Raw genomic sequence first — 27886 nt, forward strand, 5'->3', positions numbered from 1 at the left:
AAAAAAAATAAAAACAAAAATATAAATAAAAAAACAGACCCTTTCCTCGTCTCTTTTCCCCACCCCGTGGTAAAAATCCCCTTTAAATATATTCTCTGTGTCCCATTACACAGATGTCTCTTCATTGCTCTTTTTTAGAGTCTCTACAGGAAGTAACAGGAATTCTCCCCCAAAAAGAGAAATCCTTTAATAGTCATAAAAAAGGTTTTTAGTGTATATAATAATATAAAACATGTTTGGGATTCAGGGCAGGCAGTTGAGGCACCCAGACCTAATTTACTAAAGGCTGGCAAACAGGGAGATCTGCCCCTTCATCTAACTGGGTCACCCTCTACTTTATTCCTTGGATAATAAATTCAGTGGCTGACTAACAGCATTCACGGACAATATTTTCTGGCTTAAATTAGCATTTCCTGAAAAACTTAGCAAGCCTCTCACTTGCAGAAAGATCCAATACTCATCACAATGTGGTGAAAGGCAAAGACACTTACACATTCTTTAGATCCTCTACAACAGATGACAGGGCTACCTACAAGGGAAAACATAAACAATAGTTATAAAATGCATCAAACAACAAAGAACCCACAAAATCAGAATGCAAAGAAAAACATCCATACAAAGCTCTATTCCCAGGACAAAACATTTCTAAACTGGATATAGAAGTGATACTTCTCAACACTTCTTAAGATATAACAATTATTACCTGGTCATTATGCTGAGCCTTAAGATTCTGCACGTCCATTCTTAAAGATGCATTTTCATCTCTCAGCAACTAAAAAAGAAATTATTTTAAAATTTAAATGTATATATAAGTAGCTAGAGTAAGAACTTGAATAAATGAAAATGTAGTGTGATGTCCAATCATTGTTAACTAATCTAGAAACATTTAAAAAGTTACCCTCAATTCTTCTTCCTTGTTTGCAACCTGTATCAGTCCAGTTTCCAAAAGTTCTTCAACCGTTTTTATCTTCTCATCTTTCTCTTCAATACTAAAAGATATACCACCAAAGCCATAAAATGAACCATTAAATTAGCACAAAATAAAACCTCTGTATTCTATGCTGCACTGGATTTCATGGGAAGACTAGGAATAAAATATATCCACATATTATGGAGCATTTTTAGCTTAAGTTAAATAAAGAAATATTGATTTACTGATCATGACTTGTGTTCATGTAAATGCTGGAGTCAAGTAAATTTTTCTCTAATAATGCAGTACATATTTTTAATTGTTTTGATGACTGAGGGTTTGAAAGAAAGGAGGAAGGCAATTAATACAGATTGTAGAGGCACTACTACCTTTACATTCTTAAGCAATGAAAAACTCCATTTGACCAATATTTGTCCATATATTTTTTTTTTTTACAACTAGGCACCCCTACCAATATAGGGGTATTACTTTAAATAAATGTTAAAAATCTAAGACTCGATGTCTACAGTGCAAATATTTCCATATGTCACCAATTAAAAAGCAGACTTGCAACCACAATAAATCGTAGTCGTTACCTCCTCTCCATCTGCCCAAGCAAATCTTTGTTTGCCTAAAATAAAAAACATACATTGTAAATACCTTTCAATAACATCATAAAATACTATAGACAGGCTAAATTAACAGGAGCAGTGCCCATGCCTGTTGCCCATCAGCCCCAAACACCAAGCTCACAAAAATTTTGTGTCTGAATGGGAGGTAGCAATAATAGGATTGATGACTGCACAGATTGTTAATGCATGTTAGCATTTTATTAGCTTGTTTCTTTTAGTTGAGAATAGACTTCTGATGATTTTTATTCTGTAGGCCGTCACCCTAATTTTAATTTCTGCCATCAGATACCTAATTATAGATTATACTGCCTATCCTTACAGAATCACCCCTGATTGGTTCAGATATAAAATAAAAGAAGGTGTACAGGAAGATCATTATTTTACTTTGAGAATCAGTAATATTAAAGAATAAATTGAGTTTGCCTATGTACCTTGTACTCCTCGAGGTTGGTGGTTACCTTCCCAAGCTGAGCCTCTAGTCTCTCTTCCAGTGCTCTTATTTTTTCATCTTTTTCAGCAACACTAAAGAGAAAACACATAAATCTTTTAAAGGGCAAAAAACTAAAAAGTACATTACTCAAAAACAGAACATATAAAATTATAAAAGTTGTGCTACTAAAGTTACTAGTTATCAGTTGATAGGAATAGAGTTCAATTAATACCATGATACAAATGGCTTCCAATGAAGTGAGGTACATAGGTAGAATGCAATGGGGATTAATAATACACATTTGGAGTGCTGCATAATCCTCAGTAATTGCAATTACAAGAGATCTCAAGGGATCATGTTATTAAAACCCTATATTGTAGGGGAAATGGCTTTTCCTACTTTACTACTCCTATTTTTCACATTCTCATACCCTAATTTAGTATATTTGCAAACAAAATAACAGTGGTGGTTTCTGAGAATGAAGACTGGCCACCACTGCTCTCTCTTTCCTAGAGCAGGGCACTTGGTTGTGCTACCCTATCCTTGTGGTCATGTAAAGCTCCTCTGTGAAATGTGAAGCAGATTGCTATATGGATACCTCCCCACAGTTACCAGAGATGGCCATGCTGTACCCGAACGTGTAATGACTTCATCTGGGTAATAAAAACCTCTTTACATGCCACAGAAATAATCCATTTCTTTTCATAGTTTTTTTAAGGATACAAGGGGATAGAAAGATTTAGGTGTAAAAAGAGATAAATGCCAAGTGCAATGCCAAGTGAGACAGTAATAGTCAGAGTATATAATAATTAGGAAGAGGTCTGAGCCAGGGGCTCTGTAGAGCAAACTATATGACTGCTGTCTTATTATAGACTGATGAAGCAGAATACCCATTCAAGTTACTAATATCCATATAAACCGAGTGAACATAATCTTTTACTATCTAACTTGGATAATGACTATAATAAAAAGCAGCAGAAGGGCAGAACTGAAACTAAACCAGATGAATGTCAAGGCTTGAACTCCAGAGGTGAGTAGCTTAAAACATTTATAAAGCTGTTAAGTCTATAAATCTAGATGTCTAATGCTGGAGTAAGTGTGTGTAAGATGCTAATACCTTTTCTCCAACTGTTCCAGAGTTTGCGAAGTAACTTCCTATAAATGGAAAAACAATCATATTTAGAATTATACAAATATTAGAAATGTTAAAGAAAACTGCAACACAAATTTATTTGCAGGTAGAGGTTGGGGGTATACAAACGTTAAAGAAAACGTTGGTTGCTGTGGATTTCACTAGCTCATATTCATGTCTATAGTAAGCATTGCTTTATTTAAAGTGCACCTTGATAGAACTGAACACAGATTTTGGATAATCAGGCATAGCACAAAGTCTCAATGTCAGACACCTGTTGAATGCTTTTGTGTTTTGGTTTGCCATACAAATTGTTGCATGTATAAGCAGATCAGTAGCCTACAAAACAATTTTGTCCCAGCTGAATTTTAGGCTGCTTTGACAGGCAAAGCTCCAAATCTACCCAAACGTACCTGCTGCCATTCATCAGCCTGAGATGCGGTCCTAACAGAAAAGTTTCACAAACTTCCATAGCTATTTGTAAAAGATGCTTCTCAGCAAATGTCTTTTGAACAAAAAGTTATGCTTTATAAAAGTTTGTCAATGGTGCTGCCCTCTTGTGGATAAATTAGACAAAACCACATCTAGTTAGCACAGACACAGAAAAGAGTGGATAAAGAATTCTGTTCCACTTAATCAGTCTCCATCAATGATTAACAAACTCACTAGCACAGAAGTGTTTACCAAAGCAGTGACATGTTCAGTCCTTTCTCAACAGTTGATGCTACTGACAAAACCAATCTTTACCTTCTCACTCTTTGCTGCATGAAGTTTTTGTATTTCAGCTTTCAAAGATATGTTCTCCCTTTGTAGTGTCTGTAAAAGAACCCCATTCTTGTTTAAAAAAGACAATATTTTATTATTTTAAAAATATAACTGTGATGAGAATATTTATTAAAAATTAACAATGAGTTAAAAATGTAATATTTGTTTTAAAGAGTCTTTTTGCTCTTTACTGCTTTATTCCTCTCCTAAACAAACCTAAATGTTGTCCATGATGGACAAATGGAGGCAGACACGCCGAGCATGTTGGGAGGAGATCATATGCTCTTCTATTGTCGGAATCACTGGGCATTTAACACATTTTTAAAACAGTGGGGGAAGAATACATGGATCTTCATGATACTACCTAAATTCAATCACTTTACTAGAATCAAGTGACAAATACTCTATTTATAAACATGGAGGCAGCCACAATATACAATATAAAAACCTGCTGTGAATCTGGCTCAGCTGTGAAGCATTTATACTGTGGCAAATCTATGATCATGACTTTCAGGTTAAGTGAATACTGTATATGAACCTTTCTTGTAAAAGGCGGTCCTTCCCTAATATAAGTATTAGAGGGCAACCACCACTAGTTAACATATGGGATGCATCATAAAAAAATGTATAAAGATGAACCCTTATACCAGAAGCCTTTTCCTTTTAAATTATTTCAGTAGAAGAACAGATTACACCATAAATAAGATTAGAGTTCATTAAAAACTTGTTTCTATTGGACCATACATACAAGCTAGATTTGCTAGGTAATGACTATTTCCTTCTAAGTCGTGCTGCACAAAAGTTTCACCTCGATAACCCTTGTTTCTAACTGCATGTCTACTGCAGAGGTTCCTTCGGCCACAAACCAGCAGTCTCTAATGTAACCAAACCTGCAGTTATTTCTTTTATCATTGGTATTGTTACTATGCACTACTGACTTATAAGACGCATGAATTTACAAATACCAGGTCTGCTTCAGAAGCTTTAAATATCAGACATATAGAAGATTTGTTCATGACAACCAACTCTTCAGCTTCCAGGTATAGGTGCAGGCAAGGGAGAAACTATCAGTGCTATTTCCTTATATTTAGTACATAAGTACACATTTTCTATTTAGAGATTTAGATCCTTTAACCAACTTACGTTTTTTGCAGCTCCTCTACAAGGACTGTGGCTGAAGCCTGAAAAATAATGACGAGGATTTACTTTTAAAAATAGGAGACGCACCATTTAAATACTTACAATTACGTAAAGACAAGTAAATCAATCCTTAAAACAATGCAATAATAATAATAATAATAATAATAATGCAGACAAACCCAGAGGGTAAACGTGCCTAGACTATGCAAACTAAAGTATCTACATATTTTAATAAAAGCAGTAAAACCAAGCGTTCATTCACCTCTGTACTAAAGCATTCCGAAGAAATTCATCTTCAAATCTTTCAGCATAAGCACTCAAACGTTAGCTCTATTTTCTTCTGCATAAAAGTAACTGCCAGCTATCTAATGCACTTTAAAGATGAATTACTTCTCGACTAGCTACAGAGATCAGTAAAGACTTCTTTTTATTGGTTAGGAATATGTACAAGACTCATTATCTATAGTCAGGATCCACACTCCACACTCCACACTCCACACTCCACACTCCACACTCCACACACCACACTCCACACTCCACACTCCACACACCACACTCCACACTCCACACTCCACACTCCACAGCGGAGCTTCAAGCAAGCTGGTAAACTCTAAGCTGAAATACAGACATAGGCACTGTTTTACATGCAGAACTATTTGTAATGCTTGGCAGCCAGTATTATGATCCAGGCAAACATACATTAGGACCTTGACCCTCTGTGCAGCAGCACAGCTTGGTAAAGAACATCCCCCACCCTGCGTATTAAAAGGATCTGCAATACATTGAGACCATGTCCTTGCTCAAGCCCCCTATCAGCTCATCACATGCCTGTACAGCCTTCTAATCAGCAGGTAGTGATGACTTGGTGACTAGGTCTTTAGCTGCACACAATGGCTAGCATGGGAATTTTCAGCTGGGGCAGGTTTGCAAAGTCAGTCGCAAGCACTTAAGCTAACTGGGCTTAAAAATGGATACCAGAGCATTACCTGTGCTTGTATTTGTAAAATGTATTTTTGAACCTGAATGGTCATCGATTCATTCTGATTTCTTAAATCCTGCAACAAAATATTAAAGCAAATAAAAGATTTTAAAAAAACTGTGGGCTTTGTACTTCGTGCATTGGCTAAAAAATATAGGCTTTAAAAGTGAAAATGGATTTAAAGCTGTATCTTCATAATTTAAAAAGTACCCAAAAGATCGGGTGTTCAAACTAAAGTTATGCTCACTGGGTGACAATTGTAAAACTCAGAATTTCTTTTTTTTTTTTTGTCACAGTGAAAGAGTATAGACAAAATAAGAGTGACTGATTTAGACAAAGGTAGCAAAAAAAATCAGGGGTTCTACCTCATCTATTCTCTTTCCAAAACTGGAAAAAAAATTTAGACAGCCTGTAAGGTATTATAAGGCACAGGTATAATTATTAGAATATGTAGAAAATGTCGTGCTTAGGGGCTGCACCAGCTCTGCAACAAATAGGCAGATGTCAACCTGAAGTTCGGAAGTCAGTGCAGTAATTGTGGTATTAGACGACCCACCCACCTTGTTATGGTGAGCAGGTTTGATAATGCTTTTACCAATTTGCCTGTCCTCCCTCCCTTACTGGATCTAATACTAAGTTGCAACCTGGGTCTTCAATACATTTTTCAAAAACAAAAGTGGAAAGAACCATTCTAAGACCTCTGTTTACGTTTTGGCTGCAGATCCACTTTGTATAACGCCAGTCTGAACAGAAATAGAGGAGTAAACCCTGCTAGTTTGTTTTGAATATGTTAGATGAGTAGTTGTAAACCTTGTTCTATCATCATGACTTAATGTATCACTGACCAGGAGAAAACACGCATATCAGGTGCTGGCACTCCTAGTATGCATGTGATTATTCCGGGTCAGTGACTCATCAAGTAGTAAAAATGACACTCTGGCAAGAAGTCTCCAGATGCACTAGGGAAGAACAGTCAGTCCTAGCAGTGCTTCAATCTTTATTAATGTATTACTAAAGTGAAAGTCTGAAGCAATCTCTATGCTGGAAATCTGGCTATCAAATTTGTACAAACTTGTGTTGTAGAAGTAATCCCAGAGTCACCCACTACTGTCATTTCTAACAAGATCCCACAAATCAATTTTAACTCTTTGCAGTTGCAGAAAAATACCTTCCAAAAAGTGTTATCAGCCTCATCAACTGAACTACAGATCTTTCTTCAACTGTCTGTGTCAGGCATGCATTTACTGGTTCCTTTTGCAGCCAAAACATTGCCGCAGCCTTGACTCACAAGTGTTCCCCTGGACACTGTGTGTAAGGAAAGGACTCTTGGAAGTTGTAGTTCTAGGTTCTAGTTCTTCAACCTATTTATGTATATGTAATAATTTTTATCTTACTACAGGATTGGTGATTGTCGAAGTATTGTCACATTAAAGTGGAGAGACCTCCAACTACTGTGACCCAAACGTTAACAGACGGCTGCCCCTTTTTTTTTTGCTCCCAGTTGAGCATAAGAGGAGCAAAATAGTGAAGCTCAGCAAGAGCAGAGGCTTGCAGTTTGACCTAATGAAAAGGTGAAAACTCTAATCAAAGCTTAACAGCTTGCGTACCTATCCAAGGATTTGTAACTCTGAATAGTGAATCATGTATTTTCACATGTATGGCACACTGCAGACCCAGACAAGTGACACAGTTATTTCCTGGTTCAGCAATTCAACTTTTGATGGGATTTCTTCTACCCAGTTTGCTCCATGTACAACAAATCAGCACCCTCACTTTGTCAGAATTACTGAGAGGGAGTGATCAAGAAAGTGGTAAAGCTAAATTATGTATCAGTGTGATCTTCATGGCTGTGCTGTGTGTGAGACAATTGCAAATCCTTCCAAAGTAAAAACATCTATGTAATTCAACTGTAGATTCAGTAGCTTGGCTGAAGTTCCATTTACATCATGATTTCTGTAAAATATGACACACAATACTAAATACATAATGCCGTCTTTACCTTGAGCTCTTCTCCACTGTTAGCAAAATTAGCACGTTCCAGAGACAGAGCCTCTTCCATCTGTTTTATCTTCTTATCCTTCTCTTCAACTCTAAAAACACATTAAAAAAGGTCACAGCTTCAATAAAGACTCTTCAGTGGCTGTGTGGCTTGGGGCTTAATGCAGTCTGTTAGTAAAAAAAGAACCTTAAACTCAAAAGAAAGAAAAAAAAGAGACATAGAAAACAGAAGTACATAGAAAGGACTGACTCATGTTCTGTCTGCATTTGAGATGATTTTCTTTTCCATACAAAATAATGTGCAAAAGTTGTTTAAAGCAAACATTAACAACAAAAGAAAAATAAAGTAACTTTGCATGTGTATTGGGGAGCATTTATCATAAAACAACAGCAGTAATCAAAGAAAAGTGATATGCCCACCAAGCATGACAAACCAGTTATCATTGGGTATAGGTGTACAAAACTAAAACACATGACAAGGAAAGAGACAAAAGAATGCTTACGTTTTCTGCAACTCTTCTACAATGACTGATGCAGAAGACTACATAAAAAAGAACTTTGCAATGCAAGAGGAGACCAGAAGTTACATCATCACCCAGATGACCACTTCCGTGGAGGTGCCAGAGGGTGGGGGAGATGTCTGGCCAGGAGCTTAGTTTTTAGTAAAATGGAAATCCCACCTGGCAAAAAACTCTAAACTATGACTGAAGCTGCACACTTCCACAACAGGTTGGAGTGAATCCTTACACTATTCTGAGACAGGGGATTAAAAACAGAAGCCGTTTTTAGGGTTTTTTTCTAAGCCATTTGTGGCGTGATGGACTAGCCATTTGGCAGACCTTCAATTTTTCACACATATTTGAAACAACCTACTTGCTTAACATACATTAGTAAACATACAAATTAAACTTTTTTGTTTACCTGAGCTTGCATCTGGGAATGGTATTTCTGTATCTGAACATTCAGTGCTTCATTTTGCTTCAACAAATCCTTACAGGAGGAAAAAAAATAGTCTTATCTTGAAGGGTTTGCATAAATTATAAATATTCTTTTTAATAGTAAATTAACAAATTTTGGTTATTTGTATATAAAATTATTTTTAATAAATTACAAAATAAACTAAAACAGGCTAATCTTCACATAAAAGTAAATAAATGAAAGGATGACTGGAGTCAGCAGCCACAAGATCTCTCTAGAAGTGGTAAATATCAAATAAATGGTAGAATACACATTTTACAAAATGTATTTAGTTCTGAATCTAATAAATAGATTTATTGAAAACAATACATGGATCAATTTAGAAATAAACAGTTTTAAGGCTAGGACTGGGTGATAGGAATTGTAAAGTCCTTCCAGCTGGGTCCTAAGTAGAAGCAGGGGAGGCAGATAGTAAACATTTTAATGTGAATAATCTGAACAAGAGAATACCTGCAGCTGGATCTGGAGGCTGTCACCTTGTCCTGTTTCCATGAGCTGCATGATTCTCTGTTCCAGCTGCTGGTTGCTCACCATGGTGTCTGTGAGTTTGCTATGCAGACTCTGAATTTCATTATCTTTGGCAATCAGCTTTGTTTGAAACTCTGTAAAATATCGACTGTTTTAGGTGATTGCAAAGAATGAAAGAGGACAAATGTACATTAGCAATAAACCAACCTATTATGTTATACAAGCAAAACTCATAAGGTTTGTGTCAACAGGATTCTTATCAAACATTGTATTTCATTCAAGCTGTGTTCGAAAAGAAACCAAAGCATTCAACTGCAGTTCAAATGCACCTTAATTGGCCATGTTCTGTCCAAAAAATATGGAGCAACACAAAGCAGGCTGAATGCAGCTTCTGAACTTCCATGTTGGTTGTTCCTTTTAATTCAAAGGGATTTTGCAGACTTGCATTTGTCATACACAAGTGCTATTTTAAAAGGCAAAGTTCAGACACTTCAAAGTAGTGTTGCTGCTAAACCTGTCTCTATACATTCTTTTTTAACCCATAGCTATGATGCGCAGTCTTATTGGCTGGCTAGAAGATGTACAAAAGTTAGGCTTTAGCATGACCAGGAAGACAACACTTTGCCCATTAAACAGCTGGAGATTCCCTGATGACATTTCTGCATGTCATCACCAACTCAACTTCCTTGTATGTATCACCAAAACTTTTGGAGTGGGAAGGGGTTAGAACACACAAAAAAACAAAACACACAAAATATGTAAAATTGCCCTTAGACTACATTAATGACATAGGACTATGACATTAGAATATGAGCCCCTTTAAGGGACATCTAGTAATATGACAATGGACTTTGTAAAGCGCTGCGTAATATGTTGACACTATATAAACAATGGGTAATAATAATTACACCTATTTATGCTACAATTGATATCTACGTCCCCAATTGAAATAGACAACCTCTATTTATTTTGGTGAGCATTGTCCCTGGGAAAGAAAGTAATATTCGTTGGAGAGGGGCAGGAAGTAAATGGGAATTTTACAACAAAGGACAGGTATAAAATAAACCAAATAGGGTTTTCTCAACTCTATTCAATGTTAGCTTTTTGCCTATATATACACATTAAGTAGCCAAGAAATATGAAGACCTTTTTTAGCCAGTTGACTTTCTGGGAAAGCACATACTACAGTATTCGTCTAAAACAAGGTAAAAGGTTACTATATTTAGAAAAACTGAGAACAGAGCATTTATTATTTAGGCACAAAGAAGTTCTGACAAAGCCTGCATACTAAGCCAGCCATCAGTGTGAACAAAAACCGAACACAAAAAGCAGTGAGTAACTCCCAAACTCACATACTTATTTAAAGAGAAAGCAATAGGTAACAGAATCCTACTTTAATTTTTCTTCTTAAAGGTAATCTGTCACTGCCAATTTAGCTACTCACTGCAGCTGTTTTTCTGTTGAAGGTATGAAAAAGCATGTGATCTCCCATTACGGAGAGCTCATGCCCGAGTGGCCAATTGCAATGCCATGTCAAATGGGAGAGAAGGTTGTAAATAGCCATGTTTGAGTTCCAAAATGGATGCCTTAATCAGAAATACACTAAAAGTAAGTATATGTGATGTGTGTTGGATGTGGGGTGGGTTATCACCTTGCTGGGCCTTCTCTGCATCAGATTCCCGTTTCCGCAAATATGATTCAACTTCTTCCCATCTCCTTTCTGCATCCTGTATCTTAGCCTGGAATTCAGACAAGATAATAAAGAGAAAACTTTGAGACAACTGTACAACAATTACTACAATTCAACTACACAAAGATCCGACATCACAATAAAAGATTATCAGATTCATAAGATCCAGATTCCCTTGTCATTCACACAGGAGCTGGACAAGTATTTTTGTTATGCAAACTGACTGTGCTAGAACGAATCTGATCCTATGCCTAGCGTGGTCAGTAAGAAACAGGAAGAGGCTCTTTATGTGATCACCAGGAATTTTAAAACTTTTATAGCACATATTGATGGTAATGGTCACATGTTAAAACGTGAGGCAAAGAACCTGCCTAATGTTCAATTTACTAATAACATACATGTGTTCTATTGAGGCTCAGCAGTGCTTGCTCACTTTCTAAAGACTTTCTAAAGACTTCAGTGAAAATCTGCACACTAATTATCCTACCATACATTGTGTAGAAGTAGTTCTGAGGACTTCACACAATCTTGATATATTTTCTTACCTTTAACCCTGCCACCACCTGCTCCTGATTCTTCTTCTGCAGTTCCTCCTGAGCCAAGGTGCTGCTCTTATCATTCAATTCTTTCACAAGCCTGGCATAATCCTGACGCAGTTTGATAAGCTCATTAGACTGCCTGGGGAAACAAATAAACATGGCTCATATTGTATATGCAAATATTAGCATAAAATACACTATCAAATAACACAACTACATCAAAGACAAGCATGCTACCAATACTAAAGGCAATATTCAGGGTGTGATGAACAAAGCTCTTTGTAGAAAGTTAATGATGTGAATTTGAGATTGGAGATGCTGGTATAAAGTACACAAAAGTAAAAGTGGTTGTGATCTAAAATGTGAGAATTCCAGCAGGTGAATTTGCCTTTGGCTTTCCATAAATAGTTCTTGAAAGATTTTACATATTCCCCACATACAAAAAATAAACACATTTCCATTTATTGCATACCACTTTCCCTTCTCTTCTTTTTCCTTGCCTGGCACTGCACAGCCACATCAGATAAAATGGTACTGCTGCCTACTCTTCCTATTGTGCCGACATGAAGCGTCCCTGATCATTCCTATTGATGAGCCTTATTCCACTTGACTACTGAGTGCACTCACCCTTTAGGGATGGGGCACTTGTGAATTAGGAGGGGCTGGCATGCATATTTTTTGTTGGAAAAGTTGTGCTACATATGGCAGGACTGCACATTAAAGATCGCTGATTGGATAAAGACGGTAAATATTTACCATGGCAGGCTGATCTCAACAGGAGTCAAGACAAGAATATGGGGGGGAAGTAAGACGGTTGACCTCTCCTTTGACAAATTTTTTTTTCTCCAGCTACTGTGCCTATGCTTTTGTTTTAATGCTCTCTGAGTCTGACACCAAACAAGTATAGAGGTAAGAAAAACATACACTCAATTACAGAATGATAGTTTGCTTTTCTCAAGTCAACCACTTTATGTTGGTCAAATATGCAGCATAACCCAATTGTAGACTCTACTTTAGGCTTGCCAATACCCACATAGCATAGTAATGAATTAATATAGAATATGGCATTCAGTTTATATCCAATCAGACTCTTGATACATAAATACTAGATTGTTTGCTAGCTTTAGTTCAAAAGCATGCACATTTCCAACTTCTTTTCTGGATACATGGTGGAAAATGATTGCGCTGATGTGGTCTAATATTCTTCATTCTACAGTCTGTTACTTCACCCATCTGCAGTCATTTACACATACAAAGGCTCTATAGCTTGTTCAGCCACAACATGGGGCTTGCCTGCAGAAGTACACATACTTGCTTTCCATCTGACTGGAAGCAGAGCTCACTGCGTCTCTCAGGATACCATTCTCCTGCTTAAAGTGGGCAAGCTGGTTCTCCAACTGTTCACGCACCTGTTGGAACTACACAAAGAAAAGAAAAAAAACAGAAAATTCTCATTATACAGTCTTCTACTGTACTATACCAAAATTTACAAGCATTCACTGAAAGTGTACAACTTCTACATTTACAAGGAGAATCCGTTTTATTCTCACCATACAGCTTATTCATCTGCTGCCTCCCTTAAAGAAACCTGATATCCAAATCAAATTGATGAACTGAATATTTATACATATAGCACCATTTTATTATACTGAACTTGGCACTACAATGCAGAAGTCCTATTTTTTGCTGACGGCCTTTCCCCATGGTTCATGGTTATGTGGCTGCCCTTGCTCCAAGGCTTATAGCAGGTTCACTTAGGCAAGAAGAAGACAAGCGGATCTGTTTGTGACCAATGGGGAAATGTAAGGATCCCAACAACCACGAGAACACACTGTTGTAAGAGGATGCTACTACACAGTACAAAACTCAGATTCTAAAGTGTCCTCTTGAGAGGCCGAGTAACATTAGCAGTAAAAATTGTCCAGAAACTAGTAAAAAAGCCAAATGTCTTTTTCCTTTCTTTATTTTATGCTTAAAGCAGAACTTAGCTAAAAATTAAAAAAAATTACACTTTACTTTAATCCCGCAGATCCCTCGATGCTGCTGGTCCTTCCCACAATCCGGTCCCTCGTCGTCCTGGAATTCCTCATTGTCCTGGCGCAGAGAAAGCACCGGGCGCCGATATCTTCTGACTTCTTGCTACATCACCCGATCACGCACTGAACAGGTGCGAAATCAGGTGACGTAACCACTGTGAAAGAGGGGGGAATTTGGGAGAGCCGATCTCATTGTGCATGCGTGAGCTCAGCGTCACTTTCCCCTTGAATGAAAAAATGCCCCTTCTGCGCATGTCCAAGATCAGAGAAGAGAAGCAGCCAGAGCCTCCTGGGGTGCGTGATGTAGGTATCCCAAGAGGCTCTGCGCTCCCAATAGGACAACAACATTTTTACTTTATTTAAAAGACTTTTCTACCCTTTTTATGTACAGTAAAAATGTTGAGTTTAGGTACATTTTTTTTTTTTTTTTTTTTTGCAGCGTTTTGACAGCAGGGAGTAGGGGCAGCCACATAAGCTGACTTTGCATTTTAGTGCATCCATCTGTAGAATATTTTATTACTTCATCAATTTGATGGCTGTGCTATATAAATAAGAGTAATGCCAAATTTAAATGTAGTAAAAGGAATAGTAACAGTTACAAAGGAGGAGCAATAGCCTGTCAAGTTTCATGGTCCATCTCATTTGCCTTTTCCCATAAACGTGTCATGGTGACTTGCTGTAAACAGTGGCCTCTTGCCCAGAGGGAGGACAAGATTTATTTATAACTGCTCAGCTACGCACAGGTATGCCTAAGGATGCCTCCGAGGCACCATCTGTTCTCAGATTACATGCTGTCTTGGTATTAGAGGAAACTGAGCCACAGTTCAGTCCATATCCATAAACATAACATCTGTGCTTAGAGTTATTTAAAGCAGCACTGGAGCTAGATGTGTCACCAATAAGAAGCAGATGATGAGGCACCATGCTACAAAGTACAGCAAGATGAAAGCAGCATTACAGTTCTTACAGGAGTTGGCACACAGAAATTCGGGGATTTGAGTATGACATGGAGGGGGGGGGGGGGGGGTTGAATCCGACCAAAAGAGTATCTCAGTATCAGGTGTTCTGCAATTCATTAATACTGCAGGGTTTTCGCACATTAGCTTTTGTTTATCAAACGTCCATCAAACGTAGTTAAAGTGGCTATTTCTATTGAGATTATTTGGGATTAAAAGTGTTTTAGGGGGAACCAGGAACATAGGCAGGGTCTGTTCTGCAGTGCTATACAGTCGCTGTACATTTCTAGGCTCAGATGGTGTCACTTTGTTCTGCAAGTGTCTCTTTAAAGGGTTTTCCCATTTAGGTAATTCCCATTAGGACCTAAATAATTGGTAATGATAATTTTATTTTATTGGTTAGATTTATCCAGAGGGTGGGGCACATTTAAGTGAATCTTGCAGTAACCCTAAATTGCTTGCACTTCTGTGTAGTGCAGAACAGGCCTGCCTCTCCCATATACCTCAATAAACAGCATTGTGGGGGATCTGAGAGTCCAGCATGTCTGCTTTACCGGAGGAAATCCTTCACAACTCTAACTCTTCTCAACTCTTGCCCTTACCTTAACCTGCATTTGCTGAGCTTCCTGGAAGCTGCCATGTAATTTGCTTTGAAAAACTCCATTTTCCTTCTCCAGCACGCTGATTCGTTCCCGAGCTTTTGCCTCAACCAAATTTGACTTCTGTTTTTCAGTTACCAATTCCTTAGAAAAAAATGGAAAAGTTGCGGGTTACAATAAGAAAGAGAAATTACATATTCATTACATAACTAGGACTGTCAAGAAGTCAGAAGGGAATTATGTAACCACTGTGGTTCACCGCTTTCAACTAGTACTGAACAGCCCAAATGCCCCGAATATCATACAAGTGAAAGGGTAAGGATGAAACCTTTCTCCTCACCCCTGAAGGTGATTTTAACTATGCACTAAGGGAGTATTTAAAGTGTCAGTGTCCCCAGATATTAGGCATGTTGCATTTCTGCTACAGTGTAATAACATTAATATTTTAACATGTGTATAATAAAGCAAAAGTAGTCTTAGTCACATATGTGTATCACCCTACTATCATTTTCTATAATGAGGTAACATGAATTAGGAAATATCCATTCTTTGTTTTCTGCACATCTGAACTGTCTGCTTGTGATGTACATGATTAAAATCCACTCAACAAGTAGGACAACCCAACCCCTTTCTTTTTACGGCAGCAGCAAACCAATGGGTGAAAAAAGCGAGGAATGTAACACTGTGATTGCATTTGAAAATCTTTATGAACTGGGCGATTATTACTATTGTGCATAATAGTAATAATCGCACAGTTCTATAAGGAATGAATCAAGCCAACTCAAAGTTTGTGTATAGCATTGATAAATGTACGAATGTTAATGACAAAGCTATGTTTCATTGCAAATATTACTAGTACCTTGGAATAGCATCAATGTTGTACTTCTAACTTACTACCATACGATCACTATTCAATACTGTGAAATATGAATTTTGCATTTATATGTAAAAACTGTCAACATATGACATAACATATGAACGTATGAATTTTTTTCTATATACAGTTGTACCCTGATGTCAAGTCCCCTGAGCAAGCCATTATAGGCAAAACATGTCGGGACACAACATTTACCTTTCCTTATACCTCGTTTCTGTTCACAAATGAATCATTGTCTAGTTTTTTAACTATTTGGCGATTACGTCAAGTGGGAATAATTTGTAATGTATACAATTGCGAAGTATAAAATTGTACATGTTTGACCCACTATTGGTTATATATTGATATAATAGAAGAAAAATAAACTTCTGTGCTATAGTGTGGTGTACATTTTATAGATTTTATTCTAGAACATCAACTCTCAAATACAAGTAACCACCTGTAACATGTCTATTAAAAGGTACTATAGTGAGTCAGTGACAAACTATTAAAAAAAAAAAAAGCTAGTAATGTCGTTACAAGATTGAGTAAAATAATTACGTCAAACTTGCCAATGGTTTTCTTATTTTTTATATAATTATAGAAACTGAACACAACTTTCCATCCTACCAACTAAGCAGCATACTTTCCACAACTTTCCATCCTACCAACTAAGCAGCATACTTTCCACAACTTTCCATCCTACCAACTAAGCAGCGTTCTTTCCATCCCATTCATTGTTAAAACTGAGTCACTTCTGACAAACTTTTACCACTTTAGTTTAAAAGCTTCACATTTTACCCCAAATGAAATATTCACCTAAATCAGCGGTATATATATACCATTATATTTCACATTCAAGACGACCATAGAGATTGTCCATTCCTAAATAATGTAAGCGGCCCTGGTTCCAGGCATTAAAATCTCCGAGTGCTGCTGGAAAGGTTGGCTCTGCTCTAGAACAGCCACAGTTATAGGGCATCTGGCATTGACAGCCTTTGGACTGGATGGAATCCTCAGCTCTGACAAATAGGTATCCTGCCAGTTTAGTCTTAATTAACATAACGGAACAAGTTTGAATGAGGCTGGAAAAACAGGTCATCGTCAAAACTATAAGGAAGTGGTCAAGCTTTGCCTATCAGAATGGGCCTAGATTTACCTGTATCTAGAAGCTTCTTAAAGCTGTTGAATAAACAGTTATTGAACTTTAAACCTGTTATTTTTTTTTCCATTTTAGAGATCCAGTCTGCTTGGCAGGTGGAGACAGAAGCATTCTATAGTATAATTCACATGGTAATCTGGACATCCAGTAAAGCTTCAATGTCTAACACCAGGGTGACAAACTCCGGCATCACTCGCACCTATAGAACAGCGTGCTCCCTGGCTATGTGTGGCCCCGCATTGGACTGTTTTATAGAGGCAAGTAATGCTGGGAATAATAGTAACGGCGCTATTTCAATGAAGAGGGAGTTCAAGCGGCGGGCCACTCATAAGATTGACCGTGACTAGCATTTCCAGCACTCCTCCTCAGCTACATGTGGGAGGTGCAAGGAGGCTTTTGGAGTTACAGGGGCTTCTTGGTGACCCATGGCCTTGTGTGATATAGGCGTGTCTCAGGCTGTGCATAGCCTCCTGTTATCCAGGTGATGCCGGTCGTGATCACATCAAGGTTTTATATCTAATGAGAAGGAAAAACTTCCTCAATTTTTCCAATAAATTTCAAGGTTGACCCGCGACTTTGTCTAAGTTTCTTAAGAGGAGATTTATATTGCAAGCAATATAGAGCTCCTAGGACACAGGTAAGAGTGAGTGGTTTACAGAGGACAGCACATTACCTGTGTCAGCTGCTTGCACTGCTCCTTGATGATTGCAGCCTCATCCCTTGCAGAAGCCAGCTGCTTATCCTTCTCCTGTAACTGCAATGCAGCTGCTGAACCTCCTTTGTTAGCCTAAAATAAATAATTTAGAGGACAATTAGAACCAGAATAAAAACGTTATTATTGTAATCAATCTAATAGACTACATGGAAGGAAGCAATCTATTAAAAAGCTACCAAAAAAAAAAAGTACAATCTTTACAATGAAACATGCCAGTTAGGTTTAAGCATCCTACAAAGGAATCTTAATACCAGACATGGCCAACACAACTCAATATGTGCAAATTACATTGGATTTGATGATCATACTCAAAGTATGGATGACAATCAAAGACATCACACAGACCCAAGATTTTTTAAGCTATTCTCAACCAAGGTTCTGTGGAACCTCAGGGTTCATATATAAAGGACACCACATGGCACAACATTTTTCTGTTTCATTTTTTTGGCCAGTTGATTAAACCAAAAGACTCTTGATCAGTGATTACACTACACACAAAATTAAAAAGGTAAAAAAATACCAAGCCAAGAACCAAATGGAGTTAGAGGTTAACTGGAGGTAGAGAGTGCATTTCTTGAAAAAAACATAAAACATTTTTTTACAAATCATTACATAATAAATTTACTGGAGCAGGATGATATCTCTTAAACCGTAGTAACTTGAACTTATTAGGATGCACAAGGGACGCTCATAGGTATTAGTATTCACAGTTTCAGCCCCCAGATGATAAAAATGTAAAGATATAGGAATCACAATTGTAAAAACTTGTGAAAATATGACATTGGGGTTGCTGTTTCAAAAGCAAATGCACCTAGGTGACTATAATTAAAAATGCTAATTGGGGACCCGCGGGGCCACTTGCATAGCAAGGAGCATTGGGGTGGGGCCCCTAAATTGATACCTGTCACACATCTGCCCATCAAAATCAAATATCGGCTTAGGAACTGGTAGGGTACAGATGTGTAACAGTGCATCGTGTTTTGATGGTCATTGTTTTAGGTTGTAATGATGCCATGGTGATGAATGTTTGGGGGGTGTTAGCCACAAGTGTTCCCCACTTGCACCTAAAATTTTGTTTACCTGCACCTCTTTATTATGGAGAAATTAGGGTTTAAGGTAGGGAAGAAGACGGTTATGTGTAACAGGGCAGCGAGTTTTGATGGGCAGAGGTTTTTATGTTCAAATGATGTCATGCTAATGAAATTTTAGAGAGGTGGGTTATACAAGTGTCCCGCACTTGCACCTACATTTTCAGTTTCCTGCACTCCCCCATTCCAGATAAATTGGAGTCCCAAGAACAGAAGCAGATAGTAAAGTGCAGTATTACAATTTATAGTTTTGTGAAAGGTAGGTAAAAAATTAGGGGCCCCACCCCAATGTTCTTAGCTAAGTAAGTGGCCCCCGGGGGTCCTTAATGTGAATTTTCAAATTTCGGGCTCCTAGGTGCCCTCTCATGAAACATCAACCCAAATGTACAATTTCCACAAGTTCAAGCCCACCTTTTTTACCATCCGGCTACAGCTTCCCCTCCCCCGGCTGAAAAAAATTTCTGAGGAGAACACTGGTATGTGGCCGAGCTGGACCAATCATTGCTGACACTGGGAAGACCATTATTTCTTGCAAGATATCACGCCAGTGGTTTGATGCTTACACAGGGCTTCCCTTTTACTCTCTGCCACCAACTTGAGCAACAGGAGAGCAAGTATATTGGTCTGTGGAGAATTGCATTAACAAATTCACCTACAAAATCCCCCCATACCCCAGTCTTAGCAGACAACCATGTATGGTTTTTATTTCCCCAAAAAACTCATTTTAGAGAATGATTTAGCACTGATGATAGAACAAGGGACTTAAGAGTGCATTTTCCAGAAGCAAAAGACAAGTATTCTGCGACAGTTCCCATAAACAAAATCATCCATGTAATTTTATAAAGATAAATTATTGTGGTTCTAACAGTGTACTTAAATTTATCACCAATAAAAGGCAAAAATGTCAAATTAAGATGATTTATCTATTGTTGACGAATGACTCAATTCAGGCTGTTTGTGGTTCATATTGGTGCCGATTCTTCTGAATAGACTTGGGACTACAGGGACAGGAAGAAATCGGCCTTTTTTCTTGGATTATACTGACACGGTCACGCTGTCCATATGGGGTTAGGGAAATTACCTAGTTATACTCCCTTTTCCAACTTTCCTCCATCACTCTTTCTTTATTACAGTCGGAACTTTAATCCCCAATGTCACCCGATTTTACATCACAGGGTGCCGCCATCTTCTTTCTTCTAATTGTGAGCTTTGGCCATCTTGATTGGTCGGGCCTCACATGCCGCAGTTCATTCACTTCTGGCAACCGCAAAGGAAGCCAAGATTGAAGGGGGTCCCAGCAGCCAGGTAAGAAGGTTTATTGCAGAAAGAACAGTCTGTTGCTTTCTGCAATAAAACTTGTTAAAAATAAAGTTGGAAGTATCATTTAGTTCTATTCACTTGTCACTTGGATACTACATCTGAAAAAGTCTGACATCAATTCATTCTTCTAGAAATTACTAGTGAATATATTCTCTGGAATAATGAACGTGCTTTAACTATCTCCAAGCTAATGAAGGTAAATGAAAGCCTTTGTAAATGTGAAAATGGTGTCCCACCCCTACACATACATTATACCCATTTCATTCGGCAGGAGAATTAATCTTTATAATTTACAGTCAAACAGGAAAAGAAAGAAATAGAGATGCAGGGAAATGTCCCAGCTATGAGATGAGCAAGAGAATCAGCAAAGTTAGTTTACATATTTATTCTATGACTAAATAAAGTTTAAAGTGACCTTGAAGAACAATGTTGGTCACTTCCACCTGACCACTATCAGTATCATATACCAACTTTTTCCTTCCTCACATTTAGCTGCAATTAAGCAGTAACTGACACTTATGGGTACAGATGAGCATGTGCTGCTTGCTGGTGCGTGAGTGACCCAGGAACAATCATATTGGTGCAACACCATAGATCTGCAGACAAGAAGGTAAAGAACTCCCCGCTTGAATTAACATGCACACAAATAGGTGGATGAGTGTGGAAAGGCAAGTTTAGGGTCTTGAAAAAGAGGTTGAGCAGTGTTCTCCCCAGGCCTTTTCAGCTGGGCGCACCACTCGGCAGTTTTTGGGTTACACTGAAAGGTTGGGTCACAATACAGGGGCTGCTACCCCTCTACAGCTTCTTACCAACCAGCTTAAAAAATAGTCTGGAGAGAATACAGTTGAACATAGGGAGTTATATAAAACAAACTATTTTTTGACCTTCTTTGTCCCCGGCAAAGAAGTCATTGAATTCTAAAGCTACAATGACATTTGTCCACTGAGATACATAGAAAACAATCGCAAGTAAAACACACAGTAGTGTTAGACCAAAGTGCATTTGATAGCATTTAGTCACCAATTTCACCTGGAAAACAAGGCATAAAGGGACGGGACTTGCTGTGAGTAAACACACCTTCCAACCCAGAAATTGGGGGTGACTCAGAAGCACCTGGTTAGTAATCATAAATGAGGGTGCATATTTGAGAAAGGGGAGCGTTCAGAAGGCCAGGTGGCTCAGACAGAAAGGCTTTGGGAAGCCAAGGAGGTGTCACAGAGTTTGGGTCTGCTGGCCCAATAGCTCTGGCTAAAGAACTAGGAGAAAGAAATTTATGTTTTACTCATTAACTTTGATGACACTGGTCCCCATAATCACTAAATCCTCAATGTCCATTTTCTTTTCTGTTTTGGAATGTATAAAAGTGGTCAGAGGTGCCTCTAAATTCTATTTGGAGTCTGGGCTACCTCTATGCAAGGAGTGCGCTTGAGGCTTATCGCTCACACAAGGTTATTTTATAAACGTAAAACGGAAAAAAAAAAAAATACCTTGTCCGTTCTTCTGCTTTTTCTGCCCAGCCTTTTTCTTGGGCCCTGTAGTTTCAGGCGGAGGAGTTGGCTGTTTGGTTACAGGAATAGGTTCCGGCTTCTTCACAGGGACCTTTGTCCCATTGACTTCTTTGTTAACCGGCTCCTTGACCACCAACTTCGGTAGCTTTTTCTCCTTCTTCTTGCGCTCCCGGATGCTACCAATGGTCTCCACAGGAATTAAAGGAGCAGGAACTACGTGCTCCTCTTCACTTGACAAAGCATCTCCCAAATCGAAGTCCCGCATAGCCGTCTCAGAATCTGACTCATGAAGGTTTCCGTTTTGAGCGTCTTTTTTCTTGTTCTTTTTTTTGTCGGTTTTCTTTTTGTCTATTTTAGCAGGGGGCAGCTTCTGGTCTTTCCTCTGTTTGGCAAGGACCTCATCGTATGAGGTCTCCTTCATAAAGAGCCAGAAGAAAAGCAGGATGGCCGTGATGACCACAATTGGGAACAGGACAATAAAATATGTTGATTCATAAAACTCCATTGTGCTTTCTTAATCTTGTGTATTATTTCTTCTTACTAGATAAAAAAAAAAAAAATTATAGATTAAAATAGTCATTCTCTTTAGAAAATACAAATACACATTAAAAATAAGCCAGATTAAACCTCCTAATGAGCTCTAAACTGTCTTGGCAGTATTCTCCCCAGAAATTGTTTTAAGCTGGGTGGGAAGAAGCTGTAGGCCGCTGGGTGGTTAAGGAAAACTGCCAGGAGGTACACCCAGGCAAAGGGGCTGAGGAGAACGCTGCTTGGGATCTACATTACACCTATTATGTTATCATAAAGGGTGCCAGGTCTGTAGATTACTTTTTATAGCCCAAATCAAGGCCAACTGGCAAGCCATTCTTCTCCACCTTAAAGCTAAAATCCAAGCAAACAGCTAAATACACCATGGAAAGTTTAAGTGCCAACGTGCATGAAATGGAAAGATGCAGGTACCACTGGTTAAATCCACTGGAATATGAACCTGGACATCATGGTCACCCTTGAGAAGACAAAAGCCTATATTGCATTCTCTAAGATTGAGATTTCCCTGTGGTTTGACTGCTCTTGACCACCAACTGCCATACCCTCATCCAAAAACAATGCTCTTAGGAAATTATGTGGAAGTGTCACTAAAACGTGCAATGGCTATTGGCCTTTAAAATCAAGGCATGTTACGTTCGAGTAACAAAGAGAAATGATATCAGAGAGGCACACAGAAAAAGTTTTTCCAGCTAAGAAATGTAACTTCAGGATTCTGCTCAAGTCTATTCTTAATCACAGCTTTTATTTAAAGTTCATAATGAAGCCAAAATTTAAATTAAGCCTCTACACAAACAAGAACACACAGATACCAGCTGCACATTTGCTTGATTTATATAACTTAATTTAAAAGGAAGAATGTATAAAAAATGTAATGCATTAAAGTCCAGTTTCCAAGCGTCCTTTGTATTTATCTCTACATGGGCACAGCCATATTTCCTCAATATATATGCAGGACCTGTTGCAAGTTTCTTTATCATTTTACCTTAAAGTCTACCACACAATTTTCATATCAAATATCAAAATTTCTACAGTCTGTCTTGATGTAAACAAATTATAAATCAAAGCTACAGACCACGCACAATCTATACTGCCTAGGCTTTGCCCCACATCATAAAGCTCAGACTCTTTCCCGGTTAACAATTGTAAAGAACAATACAGAGGTACTCCTTACTCAAAACATAAATGTGATTTTGCACTGCTGACAGTTGCCCTTTAGAATTACATTGAAGTGAAGCTTGCATTTAAATGTAAAGCAAATATTCTTCCTTTACACCTCAGCTGCACTGCTTAGATTAGGGTGATGCAAGGGGGCTTCTAAAGAGATTCTAAAAAGAGTATCCCAAATATTCAGCCCTGTGTATTGTTGCAGAATATCCTCAACACTTGTATGATAGTTACATATTAAGTCAGGTTAAAAAAAAAAAGACATAAGTCCATCAAGTTCAACCGCTAGGGAAATAAACATATCACAGATAAAAACCCTGTAAGACATAGTTGATCCAGAGGAAGGCAAATAAAAACCCAGGTACAATTTGCTCTGACATTCCTTCCTGATCCCGTGAAGCAATCAAATGTTCCCTGAATCAACAGTCTCTGGTATCTTTACTTTAAATCCTTAATGCCCAGTTATATTCTGTGCTTCTAGAAATACATCCAGCTTTTTCCCAAGACAATCTTTAGTAGTTGCTGAAACTACTTCCTGAGGGAGCCGATTCCACATTTTCACAGACCTTACAGTGAAGAATCCCTTCCTTATCCGGAGATTAAACTTCTTTTCCTCCAGACGCAAAGCGTGCCCTCCTGTTCTTTGTAATGATCTCAAAGTGAATAATGGGGAAGAGAGTTCCCTATATGGACCGTATATATATTTATACAGGGTGATCATATCCCCCCTTATACGTCTCTTCTCAAGGGAGAATAGATTCAGTTCAGCTAATCTCTCCTCATAGCTGAGCTCCTCCATTCCTTTTATTAATTTAGTTGCCCTTCTCTGCACTCTCACCAATTCCACAATGTCCTTTTTGTGAACTGGTGACCAAAACTGGACTGCATATTCCAGATGTGGTCTGACCAATGCTTTGTACAGGGACAGGATAATGTCTCCATCTCTGCAGTCTATTGCTCTGTTAATACAAGAAAGTACTTTCCTAGCTTTAGATATTGCAGCTTGGCATTGCATACTGCATGATCTACCAGAACTACCAGATTCTTTTCTCTTTTTGATGTCCCCAAATGTATTCCCCCTAGACAGTATGAAGCATGCATGTTGTTTGATCTCACCAAAAGTGCAGTAACCTATAAAAGAGGCAGGTATTTATCATCCTTTTTGTTTTTTTGCAGCATCTTTACATCACTCAACTGGGCTCCACATAACAAGCTTGGGAAGATACAAGGACCAACGTGCTTTATCTTGGCACAACCAATCAAGATGGCCAAGGATAAAAATGCAGAAGAGAAGGAAGAAGAGGAGGTGCCCAAGATGGAACAGGGATAGGTGGTTATGAACTGGGTTTAGTGCCGCTTTATAGAACTCAAGAGTTCATTCAGTCTCAGTAACTGAAGAAGCCATCCCGACAAAGAACATTGGGATGTATATGCACACCTCAAAGGTTTTGACACAAGACAAACAATCAGGTACAATCAAGAATGTTTATTCAAGAAGGGGCATTGTCTGTCCCTTTCTGCAATAAAGCCCTGCCTGATGCAACATTTTAAAAATAACACTTTAATTCTGCTTCAAATGTGAATTTTTTTGATAAGCTTCTACTTATGCCAAAGCACAAGAAAAAGTTGATGTTTCATTGACGTATAACAGCAAAGACAGTAATTTGCTTTATTACTTGACACACACTGCTCCGTATTAGATGTAAGGGCAGTTGTGAATTTTCTCTCCTTTAATCAAAGGGAAAAGTTAAAAGTATTTTTAGCAGCAATTACTCAGCTTTGTAGTTTGAAGAACTTGACTCGAAGTTCTGTAGCCGGTCCCTTTAAACCCCAGAAACATATGTCTGCTGCAGCCACAGCGGAAGAATGAAAAGCATTTACCTAGAGGGCATTTGGAGCGCTGAGATTATGGTGTTCAGCAAATAGTCTGATTGGATCAGGTTAATCAAGTGAAGAGCAAAAGGATTTCATGATGCTTGGGCTGTCGCTTATTAGGCTTGACAAAAACTCTTTTTATTATGCTCCCATTTGCTTTTACAAGGCAGTGGGAGCCTGGCAGAGCCTGGGTAGACTGGCTGAGCACAGAACAGAGATTGGATCCACACTGTATACACTATTGTCAGGGACTCATCGTCATAGTACATGCGGCAGCTCACAGAAGGGGATTGTTCTTTAGGGAACATAAAAGCTTGGATGTTTGTGTGTCCTAAAGATCGGGTGAAAACATTAACACATTTTTGAAAAGTAATGTGTATTGTACAGTAACCCATGGCTACCAATCTGTATTTATTTGCTCCAACTGTTCCAAAAAACGTGATGTCAATTGAGTTTACAGCATCTCGGCAATCTTTGCTTCAACTTACTAAGGCAACAGCAGGCAGTAATTATTCCATCAGTTGTTACTTCAGTCAAAGGAATAGTGTGTTATTTTAGTGAGAAATGTAGAATGGCAATTTGAGTTCTAAAAAATTTTCCTGTGTAGTCCAACATAAATAAAACAGAAGTTCCACAAAAATTTGCAATCAGGCAGGGCTTTTTTTTTTTTTTTTTTGCAGAAAGGGATAGGCTTTTTTTTTTCTTGCAGAAAGGGATAGGTGACGCCCCTTGCAAAAAGAATTCTTACCTGTCTGATCGCTCCGTGGAACTGCCGAAACTGCGGAGCTGCGTGTGCTCAGCGTTGGAAGCAAGGATACCTGGCATTTCCAGCTTCCTGCAGTCGCCAGTAACAAATACACCTTTGCTTAAGTTACATCTTCCTGCCTCAGCCAATCAAGAGGGCCAAAGATTAAATCTAGGAAGAAGATGGCAATGCCCTGTTTTGGAGCAGGGCCAAGTTTAGTTTCACTTTAAACTCAAAAGTCCTCCAAAACAAAGAAGGAGGTCTCTTCCATCGGGTCCGCGTCGTCCCGCCATCCGTATTCGTGCTGACGCTCCGGACGCCGCCATCCTCACCTCCCCTTCCTGCTTGTTCTTCCTACTTGACCCAGGCGCAAGATCAGGTGACGAAGATGGGGGGGAAAAAACTTTTTTTTTTTACCTTTTGACCAAAAGGCTCCCTCTGCACATGTCTGAGATGCACGGGCATGCGCAGAAGGGGCACCCAAGAGCCTCCTGGGATGTGTGACGTAGGTATCCTGGGAAGCTTTGCGCTCTTATTCATTCTCGATCGCCTAGGCGATCAAGAATTAGAGGGCGGTGTTGCACTTTAAAAAAAACCTAAACGAACATAATTTTTACCTTGCATAAAAGGTTTGTCTACCCTTTTATGTAAAGTGAAAATTGTGAGTTTAGGTACGCTTCCATGCTTTGAGGGCACACCCTTTGCAGCACAGCAGCCTCCTACTAGTCATTCTGTTCTATGCAATCTTCAACACCGAATAACCATTAAATGAAGACTTTAGCAGAGGCAGGGTTTTATTTTCTTTGTGCATAATCAAGGACATGCATAAATAAAATGTTATGTTGCCAAGCATGAATAATGGGCCCCTGATATATGTAGAAAGCAGTTACACATGACTGTCACGAAAGGTGTCCAACAACCCTATTTCACCTTCTCTATGCTGTGTATTGACAGGCAACATTGCAGCACCCAATGGCAAATGGTGCGGTCTATGAATTAAAAACATTTTTTAGCAAAAGTTTCTGAAAACATTGCAAACCAATTGGTTTCTGTAAAGAAATACACCCTTATTGGTATAAATGAAGAATTGCTGAGCTTTTATTAACAAGGGTTTGGTAAATAAAACGGCTTCCAATGGATACCGATAACATGTACTCTTTAATGTTATTTTGGAGAATGAAGTGTTGTAGCTCGATTGACCCTGTGAGTCCTGTCTGTCGCATCTCACATTCAACCCTCTGGAAGCGAATGGCCGCTGGGTTCATGAAGTGCAGCGCAGCATAAACTTGTTATCCTTTTTAAATAGGCTTAACTAAATCAGCCGGAATGTTTTCACAGCTCTGCTTATTCTGCTGCTCATATGCAAACCAAAGTGTGCTTTAAGCTGTCCTTTTAAAACCCTTGGTTGACTCCCAGCTGCGGGTTTATAAGAGTGCACATCTAAACACAGAAAAGCAGAGTAACTATTGAGGGACTGGATGGATTCCAAGCCAAAGGAGAAACTCACAACCAGTATATCAGTAAAACTCAACATCTCAGTCTTTGCAGCTAACCCTTCATGAAGCCAGAGACTCCCATTTCCCAAAACTAAACCTAATAGAAATGGCAAGGCTACACACACTAAAGTGAAGATGTCATTTTTAGATGGCTCC

General features: G+C 38.5%; 1 protein-coding gene across 1 annotated transcript in view; it reads right to left on the bottom strand.

Annotated features, from left to right (window-relative positions):
* KTN1 (kinectin 1) overlaps window positions 1-27886 on the bottom strand; it is a gene marked incomplete in the record, with an annotated part of 73237 nt that overhangs the window by 20941 nt on the left and 24410 nt on the right. Inside the window, 21 exon segments of the mRNA XM_072427651.1 lie at window positions 492-529; window positions 704-772; window positions 899-989; window positions 1507-1541; window positions 1974-2064; window positions 3090-3127; window positions 3852-3938; window positions 4318-4432; window positions 5013-5050; window positions 5996-6064; window positions 7988-8078; window positions 8490-8527; window positions 8908-8976; window positions 9415-9566; window positions 11084-11171; window positions 11668-11800; window positions 12973-13079; window positions 15256-15396; window positions 17944-18057; window positions 20908-20989; window positions 21856-22441. Of these exon segments, the coding sequence (XP_072283752.1) occupies window positions 492-529; window positions 704-772; window positions 899-989; window positions 1507-1541; window positions 1974-2064; window positions 3090-3127; window positions 3852-3938; window positions 4318-4432; window positions 5013-5050; window positions 5996-6064; window positions 7988-8078; window positions 8490-8527; window positions 8908-8976; window positions 9415-9566; window positions 11084-11171; window positions 11668-11800; window positions 12973-13079; window positions 15256-15396; window positions 17944-18057; window positions 20908-20989; window positions 21856-22406 (2237 nt within the window).

Source organism: Pyxicephalus adspersus, chromosome 12, assembly GCF_032062135.1.
Source record: "Pyxicephalus adspersus chromosome 12, UCB_Pads_2.0, whole genome shotgun sequence".
In the NCBI taxonomy this organism is placed as follows: Eukaryota; Metazoa; Chordata; class Amphibia; order Anura; family Pyxicephalidae; genus Pyxicephalus; species Pyxicephalus adspersus.